The sequence below is a fragment of the Schistocerca serialis genome, chromosome 1 (assembly GCF_023864345.2).
Source record: "Schistocerca serialis cubense isolate TAMUIC-IGC-003099 chromosome 1, iqSchSeri2.2, whole genome shotgun sequence".
NCBI classification, from domain to species: domain Eukaryota; kingdom Metazoa; phylum Arthropoda; class Insecta; order Orthoptera; family Acrididae; genus Schistocerca; species Schistocerca serialis.
Genome location: NC_064638.1, coordinates 377760682 through 377774055, shown reverse-complemented (window position 1 = coordinate 377774055; position 13374 = coordinate 377760682). Strand labels below are relative to the sequence as shown.

General features: G+C 37.6%; 1 protein-coding gene across 1 annotated transcript in view; it reads right to left on the bottom strand.

The window, feature by feature from the left end:
* Positions 1-13374, bottom strand: part of LOC126470926 (hexokinase-1-like) — a 276017-nt gene that overhangs the window by 14555 nt on the left and 248088 nt on the right. Inside the window, exons 7-8 of the mRNA XM_050098957.1 lie at positions 10151-10263; positions 4823-4978 (exon numbers count right to left, since the gene is read on the bottom strand). Coding sequence (XP_049954914.1) covers positions 4823-4978; positions 10151-10263 — 269 coding nt within the window. The remainder of the gene's footprint in view (positions 1-4822; positions 4979-10150; positions 10264-13374) is intronic.

The following is a 13374-nucleotide window of genomic DNA, read 5'->3' as shown; positions in this document are numbered from 1 at the left end:
AATTTGACTACATTCCATTATCCCCATTTTCCTTTTGTTGGTGTTCATCTTATATCCTCCTTTCTAGACACTTTCCATTCCATTCAACTGCTCTTCCAGGTCCTTTGCTGTCTTTGACAGAATTACAATGTCATCGGCGAACCTCAAAGTTTTTATTTCTTCTCTATGGATTTTAATTCCTACTCCAAATTTTTCTTTTGTTTCCTTTACTGCTTGTTCAATATACAGATTGAATAACATTGGGGATTGTCTACAACCCTTTCTCACTCCCTTCCCAAACACTGCTTCCCTTTCATGCTCCTCAACCCTTGTAACTGCCATCTGGTTTCTGTACAAATTTTAAATAGCCTTTCACTCCCTATATTTCACTCTGCCTCCTTCAGAATTTAAAAGTGTGGACTCAAGTCATCATTGTTGAAAGCTTTCTTTTCATCTACAAATGCTAGAAACGTAGGTTTGCCTTTCCTTAATATATCTTCCAAGGTAAATTGTAGGGTCAGTATTGCGTCATGTGTTCCAACATTTCTACGGAATCCAAAATGATCTTCCCCGAGGTCAGCTTCTACCAATTTTTCCATTCGTCTGTAAAGTATTTGTGTTAGTATTTTGCAGCTGTGACTTATTAAATGGATAGTTCAGTAATTTTCACACCTGTCAAAACCTGCTTTCTTTTGGATTAGAGCTGTTATATTCTTCATGATGTCTGAGGGTATTTTGTCTGTCTCATACATCTTGCTCACCAGATGGTAGAGTTTTGTCAGGGCTGGCTCTCCCAAGGCTATCAGTAGTTCTAATGGGATGTTGTGTACTCCCGGGGCTTTGTTTCAACTTAGGTCTTTCAGTGCTCTGTCAAACTTTTGACACAGTATCATATCTACCATTTCATCTTCATCTACATCCTCCTCCATTTCCATAATATTGTCCTCAAGAACATTGCTCTTGTATAGACCCTCCATGTACTCCTTTCACCTTTCTGCCTTCCCTTCTTTGCTTAGAACTGGGTTTCCATCTGAGCTCTTGATATTCATACAGGTGGTTCTCTTTTCACCAAAGGTCTCTTTAATTTTCCTGTAGGCAGTACCTATCTTACCCCTTGCGATATATGCCTCTACATCCTTACATTTGTTCTCCAGCCATCCCTGCTTAGTCACTTTGCACTTCCCCTCGATCTCATTTTTGAGACATTTGTATTCCATTTTGCCTGCTTTATTTACTGCATTTTTATATTTACTCCTTTCATCAATTAAATTCAGTATCTCTTCTGTTACCCAAAGATTTCTACTAGCCTTCGTCATTTTACCTACTTGATCCTCTGCCTTCACTACTTCATCCCTCAGAGCTACCCATTCTTCTTCTACTGTATCTCTTTCCCCCATTCCTGTCAATTTTTCCCATATGCTCTCCCTGAAACTCTGTACAACATCTGGTTTAGTCAGTTTATCCAGGTTCCATCTCCTGAAATTCCCACCTTTTTGCCGTTTCTTCAGTTTTAATCTACAGTTCATAACCGATAGATTGTAGTCAGATTCCACATCTGCCCCTGTGAATTTAAAACCAGGTTCCTAAATCCCTGTCTTACCATTATATATTCAATCTGAACCCTTCCAATGTCTCCAGGCCTCTTCCAAATATACAACCTTCTTTAATGATTCTTAAACCACGTGTTAGCTACGATTATTCTCTGTGCAAAATTCTACCAGGCAGCTTCCTCTTTCATTCCTTATCCCCATTCCATATTCACCAACTGCTTTTCCTTCTCTTCCTTTTCCTACTATCATCTGCAGCTCATGTCTTGCGGTAGCGTTCTCGCTTCCCACACATGGGGTCCCGGGTTCGATTCCCGGCGGGGTCAGGGATTTTCCCTGCCTCGTGATGACTGGGTGTTGTTGTGTTGTCATCATCATCATCATCATCATCATCATTCATCCCCATTATGGTTGCAGGAAGGCAATGGCAAACCACCTCTGCTAGGGCCTTGCCTAATCAGCAGTGCGGGTCTTCCACATCGTCCCCTGCGCTCTTCAGAACATGGGACCTCATCATTTCCTACTATTGAATTCCAGTCCCCCATAACTATTAAATTTTTGTCTCCCTTCACTATCTGAATAATTTCTTTTATCTCACCATACATTTCATCAACCTCTTCATCATGTGCGCAGCTAGTAGGTATATAAACTTGTACTATTATGGTAGGCGTGGGCTTCGTGTCTACATTGGCTACAATAATGCATTCACTATGCTGTTCATAGTAACTTACCCATGCTCCCATTTTTTTATTCATTATTAAACCTACTACTGCATTACCCCTAATTGATTTTGTATTTATAACCCTGTATTCACCTGACCAAAAGTGTTGTTCTTCCTGCCACCGAACTTCACTAATTCCCACTACATCTAACTTTAACCTATCTATTTCCCTTCTTAAATTGTGTAACCTATCTACATGGTTAAGGGATCTGACATTTCATGCTCCGATCCGTAGAATGCCAGTTTTCTTTCTCCTGATAACGACGTCCTCCTGAGTAGTCTCCCCTCATCCCCCTCTGGACATCCGAATTGGGGACTATTTTACTTCCACAATATTTTACCCAAGAGGACACCATCATCATTTAACCATACAGTAAAGCTGCATGCCCTCGGGAAAAAAATTATGGTTGTAGTTTCCTCTTGCTTTCAGCCGTTCACAGTACCAGAGCAAGGCTGTTTTAGTTAAGGTTACAAGGCCAGATCAGTCAATCATCCAGACTGTTGCCCCTTCATCTATTGAAAAGGCTGCTGCCCCTCTTTAGGAACCACATGTTTGTCCGGCCTCTCAACAGATACCCGTCCGTTGCGGTAACACCTATGGTATGGCTATCTGTATCGCTGTGGCATGCAAGCATCCCTACCAATGATAAGGTCCATGGTTCATGGGGTGAGGAGGGGGGAATTAAATAGGCAGATAAATTATGAAGTGAAGAAATACTAAAAAGAACAGGTGGAGAAAGAAGTCTGTGGAAGATCCTTACCAGAAGAAGGGACAGGTTAATGGGACATCTCCAACATTATCCAGGTGTTGTTAACCTGGTGCTAGAATGAGAAGTAGAGAAACAAAATGGAAAGGGCAGACAAAGAATAAAATATGTGAATGGGTTATAAAGGATGTTGGTTGTAATAGTTATGGAAAGATTAGCAGAAGGTATGAAAAGATGAAGGACAGTATCAACCACTGCTTCGAGTACCATTTCTGTTCTTATTTATTGCTGTATTCCAGGCAGATCAGGCACTGTGAGTGTGATTTGTTTCTTTCAAAGACATTTCGGTTATTGTGTCGGAAATTAACTTAGTTGCTTTGGCATAAGGTGTGAGACAAGACATCAAAGAGCCTCGCAAAGAAAAACCAATAGTATTGTGTGGGAATAATGTGTTAAATAGAGGATTCTAGTCCCATTATGCAACCTAGTTTTCAGCCATAAATGGTTATACTGATCAGGAATCAGTGCTTGTATCAGTTTGTTTCCTCCTAATCAAAATCATTATGCATTCTTTAGTAAGTAAGAAATTATAAATGGAATTGGGTCGGTTGAAGTTAGACATAGTGGGAATTAATGAAATGTGATGTTAGGAAGAACAGGACTTCTGGTCAGATCAGTGGAGGATTACCAACTCCAATCAAAGAGGGTAATACAGGAGTAAGCCTAATAATAAACGAGAAAATAGGAATGTGGATGGACTACTATGAACAGCATAGTGAATGTATTATCATGAAACCAACAGCCACCACAGCAGTGCAAGTTTATATGCCACCTAACTGTGCAGGTGATTAAGAAATTGAAAGAATGTATGGTGAGATAAAGGAAAATTTTTCATATAGTTAAGGGACACAAGATGGGTAACTGGGATTTGATAGTAGGAAAAGGAAGAGATGGGGAAATAGTAGAAGAACTAGGACTGGAAGGAAGGAACAAGAGAGGAAAACACGTGATAGAATTCTGCACTGGTGCATAATTTATGCACACACACACACACACACACACACACACACACACACACACACACACACACACACATATATATCCATCCGTGTGTGTATGCGAGTGTATATCTGTCCCTTTTTCCCCCTAAGGTAAGTCTTTCTGCTCCCGGGATTGGAATGACTCCTTACCCTCTCCCTTAAAACCCACATCCTTTCGTCTTTCCCTCTCCTTCCCTCTTTCCTGATGAAGCAACCGTTTGTTGCGAAAGCTTGAATTTTGTGTGTATGTTTGTGTTTGTTTGTGTGTCTATCGACCTGCCAGCACTTTTGTTTGGTAAGTCTCATCATCTTTGTTTTTATATATATATATATATATATATATATATATATATATATATATATATATATATATATATATAAAATAGAAAGAAACATTCCACATGGGAAAAATACATTAAAAACAAAGATTCCATGACTTACCAAATGGGAAAGTGCTGGTAGATAGGCACAATTAAAAAGCACACAAACACACACACAAAATTTCAAGCTTTTGCAACCCACGGTTGCTTCATCAGGAAAGAGGGAAGGAGAGGGAAAGATGAAATGATGTGGGTTTTAAGGGAGAGGGTAAGGAGTCATTCCAACCCTGGGAGCGGAAAAGACTTACCTTAGGGGAAAAAAGGACAGGTATACACTCGCACACACACACATATCCATCCACACATATACAGACACAGCCAATAGGGGACTGCAATGGTATATTTTTAATAAACACTAATATGTGACACTTATTAAGATACAAAACAGATTTAGTGGCATGGAAAACAAACTACACTTTTTTCCAAAGTTGTTTTCAGATATACTTACTGCTCAATTTGGGACACATAGCTGGTTGGAAATGAGTTTTGGCTTAGAAGCTTTTTGGAAGCTATTCCATCAAAGAGGAGTCCATTTGCAGTTAGTCGTACCAATATGACTCTTACAATCTCTCCTAGGTACTTTCCACTAATATATTTTTCAAACCTACAATATAAGAGAAAGAAAATGGGAAATATTTTTAGATGTCATTGACTAGTTTATTTTATTTCAGATTTAAATAATTTAGTGATAGAAAACTTATTCTAAAGACAGCACTAACAAAAATATTTCATAAAAATTTGAGCTTATTGTGTAAACATTTTGTTAAACAGGACACATACAGCAAAGCTAGGAGTGCTGTCATCCTGCTTTGCTTCCTCATTGTTTTTAAATGAAAAGCTGCCTCCGTATTTGAGACAGCTGATGCACATCTGTGCAGCAGTGCATGACACAGAGATAGTGAAAATTTCTTTCCCCTGCAGGATATCAGCTGTCAGTATATGGCCAGTAATGGAAGGAGACCTACAGACTTCACATCAATGTCCAGGATGGATTACATTTCAAAACTCACAGCAGTGTCTAATGGAGTAAGGGCTAGTGATGTTAACGTTGATTTGTCTGTTGAATGGGCATGTTAAGCTCAGCAGCCTCCTTGGTGCCATTTGAGAGAATCAATCTATGTGCCGTCACCAGATTTCATCCTCTTATCATTAAACAACACAAATACATCACACCATATATACCTGCATTACAGTCACCTGCTTTTAACACATACACTTGCAATTGTAACAAAACTTTCAGATTGTGCAAGGGAACAGGCTTTTGTGTGCAGAGGAAAGAAACTCTTTTTGGATAGGCAGCTGTAAATACCCCAAAGGGGCTTCAAGCCAACAGTGCCATATGCCTCTTTCTTTCTTTTACATTCAACATTAAAGAGGTGGCAAGATTACAAAAAAAAAAAAAAAAAAAAAAAAAAAAAAAATCAACCTCTGACGTCTGTGGCTCATGAAAACTGGCAAGAAACTGCTCACGGGCTACTTAAATATTTGGAAACAACACTTACTGTTTGGTGAAGCACTCAGTATGACACATACAGTTGTGATGCATGGCGGCTGACTAGGCAGTTATAAATAACAATAACAATAACAACAACAACTTCAGAGGGACCACAACTGCTAGTTTGTCAGTCTTAATTGCTGAAAGATCAGTATGTCTGACTGCTGCATAGGGTACTAATGTTTTACTACTAAAGCTGCCAAGGATCTTTGCTTGATAGGAGCAGTTAAGTAAACTACACTAACCTTATGGAGACAAGTAAATCACTTAAATGAGAAAAACAAACTACACTTTTGTATGTTGGAATTAACTACAGGAAGATTAGAGTGCTGAAAATATCCTGCACCAATACAGCCATCCAGAGATTCTTAATGTACAGAGTGGGCAAAATAAAACTGGCATGGAAAACATTTATAAGGCTGATGTGGACTTTATGTTGTTAATGAACAGGAGAACTATTGGAAACCATGATTTTGGTGCACCAATCGGTTCCTGTCACATATCTACACATGTATTTGTTCTGCCCCCAATACTTTGCTGTGTCATTATGTTTGAGTAAGTGACAGGGGCAGATGTGTTTAGTGACCAGTTGAATGCAGCACAAAATTTTGCACATGATAAAACAGTACATGTTCATTGTCAAGTTTTATGTGAAGCACTAACCTTGGAAAATGTGAGTAACACTGTTTCTGCAAGAGTTTAAGACTAGAAGCATTTTGGCCATACTCCAGCAAAGTCTCCAATGCAACACTTAGTGGCAAAATGACACAAAACAGCCTCTTTTCAAATGGAAATCAACTATACAAAAATAGTTTGAACACCAGAAAACATTGCTTGAGTGAAGAAAAGCCTGGAACAAAGTCTGATGAAATCTGAACACTATTTACCTGTGCAGGTGGGCATTAAGAGATTGACATGCTAAAATATTTTGAAAAAGCACCGTTACCAGTTTGCTGTTGTGTATGAATTATAACATCCGCACTAACTTTCACCTGTTGAGCTCTACAGGTGATTCCTGACTGACTGAGTGTAGCAGAATCATAACTTTTGAATTCTCAGTTTTTCATTTCTTCAGATGATGTCTGGTTCAACATCCGAACTCTCAGAACATTTATCAGAAAATCCCCATCGGTACTTCAAAAAGGCACTGCATTAACTTAAGACCATTGTTTGGGGCATAATGTCTGCTGTCTGCATCATAATGCAATTCTTTCTCCAAAATGTTAATGCTAACTGTATGTCCATATGTGGATCAACTCACAAAAGATGAGTGTCTCTGTTATTTTCAGCAACATAGAGCAACAGTACACACCATCTTCACAACCTTGTCAAGAGTGCATGAGGTATTCAGTGACAAGAGGACAATGACAAGAGGACAATCAACAAAGGCACAGAGCAATCTCCTGGCCACCTCAGTCATCTGACCTCTCCTCCTGTGATTTTTACTTGTGGGACAAATTGAAGAGTCGGGTGTATTCAAATAATCTTGACAAACTGGTAAAGCCACAGCAGGACACTGAAAATATTGCTGGTATCACTCAGGCAGGGTTGCTATATATGTATCACAATTTGAAAAATTGAGTACAGCACTGCATAGACGTCAATTTTAGCTACTTCCAGCATCGTCTCTGATGTTCATTAACAAAGATCAACCCCATGCTAGCATTCTTGTAAGTATTTTCTGAGCTAGTTTTATTTTGCCCATTCTGTAGAAAATAATGAAGTAATTAGCCAGAAGGGGAAGTTCTGTCTTGGACTGCAGATTCAAAGAGTTTTAAGTGTAACCAGTTTTAAGGAGTCCCTCACATAGATCTGTAATTAATAAGTCATACTCCAGTATCCTACTTCTGTTCCTTAAACACACTCATCACCGATTTCTTTCACAATAAGAAGTAACATTTAGTCTTGAATGACGCCGATGTTGGCAATACATTAACCTCTAATTATATTCTGGGGAAAATGTCTATGGCAGATTACTGGCAGAAATAAGGTAATAAATTGAAAGTGCATAATTGTTTTGTTTGAATTATTAGATAAAAACAGGGGTGTGGGTTTGATTCTGGTCCAAAGTGAATGTTATTTATTTACTTATTTTTTCAATTATTCTTGCTTTATTTTCACTTTAGTAACAGAGAATAACTGTGTCCATTGCATATTTTACAAATTAAGTGGCAAAGAGATAAAAGGATGATATCTCCTGTATGAAGGCCCACAAGGGAAAACGGCTTTAGTTGAGATGCCTGGCACCTTACGTTACATCACCATTCAGACCATTCTCTGACCCCCCATCACCAGTCTTGGCATACTCCCTATGTAAGAAAAATTATTCTGTCTATGAAATTTGATTTTAGAAGGTAGATGTCGGACTGAGATTTATTGGAAGAATCCACAGGAAATGTAGTCCATCAGGAAACGAAGTGGCTTATAAAATTCTCATTTGATCAATACTTGAATACTGCTTTCAGTCAGGGTCCTGTTACAGTTTCATTTAGTAAGCATGAAAGCATAATGGAGATGCTCATCCAACTCCACTGGCAGACACAGTAAGAGATGTATTCTGCATCACAGTGGGGTTTACTGTTAAAGTTCCGAGACTGTACATTCCTGGAAGAGTCAACCAATATATTGCTTCCTCCTATATATATTTTGCAGAAACACCAAGAAGATAAAATTAGAGAGATTCAGACCCACATATAGGTTTAAAAGGCATCTTTCTTTCTTTCTGCAAACTATATGCAACTGGAATAGAAGAAAGCTAAGTAAAAGTGCTACACAAAGTCTCCTCCGACACACATCAAAAGGTGGCTTACTGAGTACAGATGCAGATGTAGATGTGAAAGGTGCCAGAATAAATGAGTTATCAACTACTATAATTCTTATTCTTTGTTTTTTTCATAATGGGCCACTGGTTTAGTTACGTGAAATGTAGATTGATACAAATTGTACTGTAAATTCATACTGTCAAAGTAAAGGTGTCTTAGATGTATTTTCAAACAAAAAGTGTTGATCTTTGTTTAATTGTGCTATGCAGAGCATTGAGATATAGGCAAGTAGCATGTAACAGTGCTACACATGTACTAATGCTGGAGCATATGCTGTTACTATCTCATCTCCCCATTTTTTGAATGTAACAACAACAGTACTGTCACCTTGGCCAAAGCATGTAAATTGTAAAGGATACACAGAAATGGTGCGATGTTTCCTTATGTGTAGCAAAATTTTAGTGACTGAAGAATCCAGCAATTCAACTCTGCTGAAGGTGATTTTCTTTTTAAATGATAACTAGCTAATTTGTATCAATATAAACATGGAATGTAAACTCACTGAAGCATTAGAAGTGGCTGAAAGGAATAATTTTGTGCAAATTGATGGAAATATCTTGGGGAGCACAACCAAAAACTGTGGCCAAGGTGACAGTACTTTTGTGCTACTCTCCACCTAAGTAAACAGGACCTGTATGGTCTAGATATCATCACACCAAAGCAGTGAATGCAGCTTTGGATTAGATATGTTATATTATTACTGATGGTCTATGGCCCACACCTAAGGAGAAGAAGATATACTGGCTTGGTGGAATAGCTCCTCTTGACATCGGACAAGAAGTAGGAAGTAGAAAAAAAAAGACCAAAGTAGTAACATCTGAAGCTCATCTTCTATTTGGATATCAGAAAGCACATTCAAAAGGATACTGTGAAAAGTGTCCCCAAACAACTGAGATACTTACGGCACCACCTCAGCAAATCAGACTTCCAATGTGGGATGCCAGAATTCTGTATGAAGATAGCTGGATGACAACCTGGAGGACTCTCCCATAGCCACAAAGAAGAGTGGACTATCTGGACACCATTCAAATGAGTGTCATTAGTGTAACAATGGGCAAAGCTGATCTCATAAGATAGGTTTTCAGCATGGAGCCTGTACACAGTGAATATGATTCTGAGCAGACGTCACCCCACATCCCACAGTTTCATTTATTCTCACGAAGCAAGAGCTAGCAAAAGCTACCATCAATGTTTCTTTTCCCAAATTCTGGTCTACAGTTCCCCTGGATTTGTAGTCATTATATTTAGTTTTTATTTACATAGTGTACACTTGTTTTTTATGCCTTTTGATCGGAAACAATTAATGCCAACAATCATTATACTGTCCAAATTTAACCATAATGAGCTAGACTGACAACTTCCAGTCTTATTTTGAGAAATAGCATCACTGTATAAAGATCCATTTTTCCAGATGAAGGCATTATAAGACATTTAAACAACAGTTACTCTGTATACATACGTGAATGATGTTGCAAGAAGAGAATTCTTGTCCACTTCACGGTCATAGTCAGTTTTAATGAAATCAAGGACTCCATTGTCACCAAAGGCACCCCATTCAATATCAATGATTACCTGAAACAAAGTTAAAATAACAGTCACAGACTTGCAATAGCTTTCTAATAAACTAAATATCAAACCTTTAATACAGCACAGCTTTCATTCTGTTGTTTTGTTACATGAAAAGTAACACATTGATTCATATTTATGTGAGATACAATAAAATTTTGTGAGTGGAATTTGGATTAACCCTGTATATCATTCCTAAAATGAGGTGACACTAAAAACAATCAGAATGTTCCATTCCCTTAAGGCTATTGAAGTAATGTGAAATTTCACTGCTGCACTGTACAACAAAATGTTTTATATGAAATGGATAGATTGCTACTCAGAAGATGGAGGTGGTGCTGAGTCACAATTAGGCCAAATGAAAAAGAATTCTGGAAACATTTCAGATTGTTCCACATCCCTGCAGGCTTTCATTCATAATTATATTTATGGAAGAGAATGTGTGAATGTATGATTATGTTAGAGTACCGTAACCACAGGCTAGTCTTAGTTATGCAGTACATTAAAATGCATTCGTGCACAAGTTGTGTAAATGTGTGCATGTTCTGTACCTCTGAAAAAGGACTTTGCCCGAAAGCTGAAATATTTCTAGCATTCTTTCTCATTGTGCCTGCCAGTGACTCAATGTCTCCTCCAACTATTAAGTACCAGTCTACTTTTCCGTACTGTTGTCATTCCATTCTAAGCTTTCCATTGTTTGATAAGCAGAAAAAAATTAGATTAAGTGTTAAATTTTAGGTCTGTTCCATTATTACTATTCTTATGCCTGTGTGTGTGGATGTGTTTGCTCCCTTTATTGGTGTATTTGTGTCATTAGCAAACATTGCCATGTCTGTAAGTCCTCTGGTATCCTAATATTTATTTAGGTCAAGAACAGGAGTAGGCCGTGTATCAACTTTGTGGATCCCATATTTAATGTTACCACTTCCTGAATTTAGTCATATTCCTGGTGTATCATTAATGTGACCCTCTTATTTTCCATTATCAAGACTGGACTCCAACCTTACAAGGGGAATTCCTTTAGTGTCATACCATTTTACCATTCTTAGCAGAATTTTACAGTCCATACAACTGAAGGTCCAGGCAAGGTCACAGAAAATGCCAACAGGGTATTTTTTGTAGTTTCATTTTATCAGAACAAAGTTTATAAGATTGTATATTACTGTCTTGACAGAGAAGCCTGGTCATTTGTGATTGAAACTGCACACATTACATATGTCCAGAGATTTCACGTGTTTTACTGTTGTATGAGGTGCATTTTTAAAGTAAGTACCATTCTGAAATAAGGCCATTGGAGCTTTGTGATCACTGAACATACTTGCAAAGTCCCTTCAACTTTTGACCATCCAAAAAAGCAATTACAGAAACTTTTACTTGTATGAACATTATTTAGAAGTATTAAAAATAGCCCACCCGATTGACAATGCTGCTAATTGTAAAAAATGTGCTATTATTCATTTCTTAAATGTGAGAGATGTGGAAGCTGCTGAAATTCATTGGCATATTAGTGAAACTGCTACGAGACTGCAATGATTAGAAAATGATGCAGATTTAGAGGAAGCCACACAACTGTGTGTGATAAGAAACTAAGGTGGGTACCATCTGTCATTACTGATGACGCACTGCAGAAAGTCAATAAAAATTTCAAGGAGACAGATGTTACACTATTTCATCATTATTTCATGCCTTTGATCATGTTTCAAAAAGCATTCTGTATGAAACTATGACAGAACACTTACAGTACCTGAAGTTGTTTTCATCCACAGACAGATTTCTATGAGGATAGATTTCAGAAGCTAGTCACATAATACAAAAATGCCATAACATAGAGAGGAAATTATGCCCAAAAGTAGATTAAAGTCCAGGCTTTCAAGACCAGAAAAGTATTTATAATATTGTTTGTTTTTAATTGTATTTTACAATGGTAATTACTTTAAAAAATACACCTGACATTATTGACACACTGGATCTTCTAAACCATGTTTAAAATTTATGCATTAAATTCTTATGTTTAGTTAGCATTTATACTACATAAAGTGGGATTAAATGCCATGTATGCATCCACACAGGTAGTGTCAGTGAAAAACTCTGTGTGCCTGATGATGATTTTTGAGATTCAAAATTGATAGCAGTAATAAAGGTAACTGGTATTATCTCATGGTGGTACAATATGATTTTCAATAAACTGTTTACTAATTGGCTGGTTGCAAAGGCAGCTCATGGATATGCTACCAACTGAGCACAAGAGTTTAGTACTGCAGTGGAAATACCGCTCTAACCAGAAAAATTACTGCTTTTTGGTGAGCTAATGATTTTCGTGGCATCTGTTTTACAGTTGATGTTGCAAAACTACGTGGTGCTGGAGTTTGCCTGTGTAAGTAAATAATAGATGTGTCTAATGGATCTGCTTTTGATGGTGCAATTTTTGTCCCTCTGGTTTCAGCTACTGTTAGGAAGAATTCACTGAATTTAGCAGACAATTAAAATTAATATCATCTGTTGTACTGCTACAGTCATCAAGAACTGAATACCATTTTCCTTGCTGGAATTGTGTGTTTCTTACATAATAATGCTTCCAAGTGCTTCTGCTTTGTTCAATTTTTTAGTTTTTCACCCTTAGTATTTAATTTTTGCCGTTTTGATTATATGGTCAAGGATTTTCCAGTACTGCTTGTAGAGACCCTGTAATTCTTGATTAGACTTAGTCTTCTTCATTAAATATGACACTCTTCTTGGTACAAAATACTTCGACCCCAGATGTTGGTCAAACATTCTCATGGAATCCACAGTGACGGCCACAACTCATTGATTCACATTTTAAGGAAAGAATTAAATGTTTCATCTACTGTATGTCCTCGGTAAAACTCTTCCCACTGAACAGTGTGCGTGTCATCACTTCTGGTTCTGTGAAATTGTATTTTGTCCTTTTTAGCTAAACCTGGCTGATAGGGATGCTTTATCACAGCTATTTGACAATCATGGTCAAATAAACCATTTATTAAGGAGTTATCATCATTTTGTGGATAGCAGTTACATTTTTAAATGAATCCTCCATAGCTGCTGTACTGTGTCATGTTCTTGTTAGGAATGTTACTGTGGTGTAGTAACTAATAATTT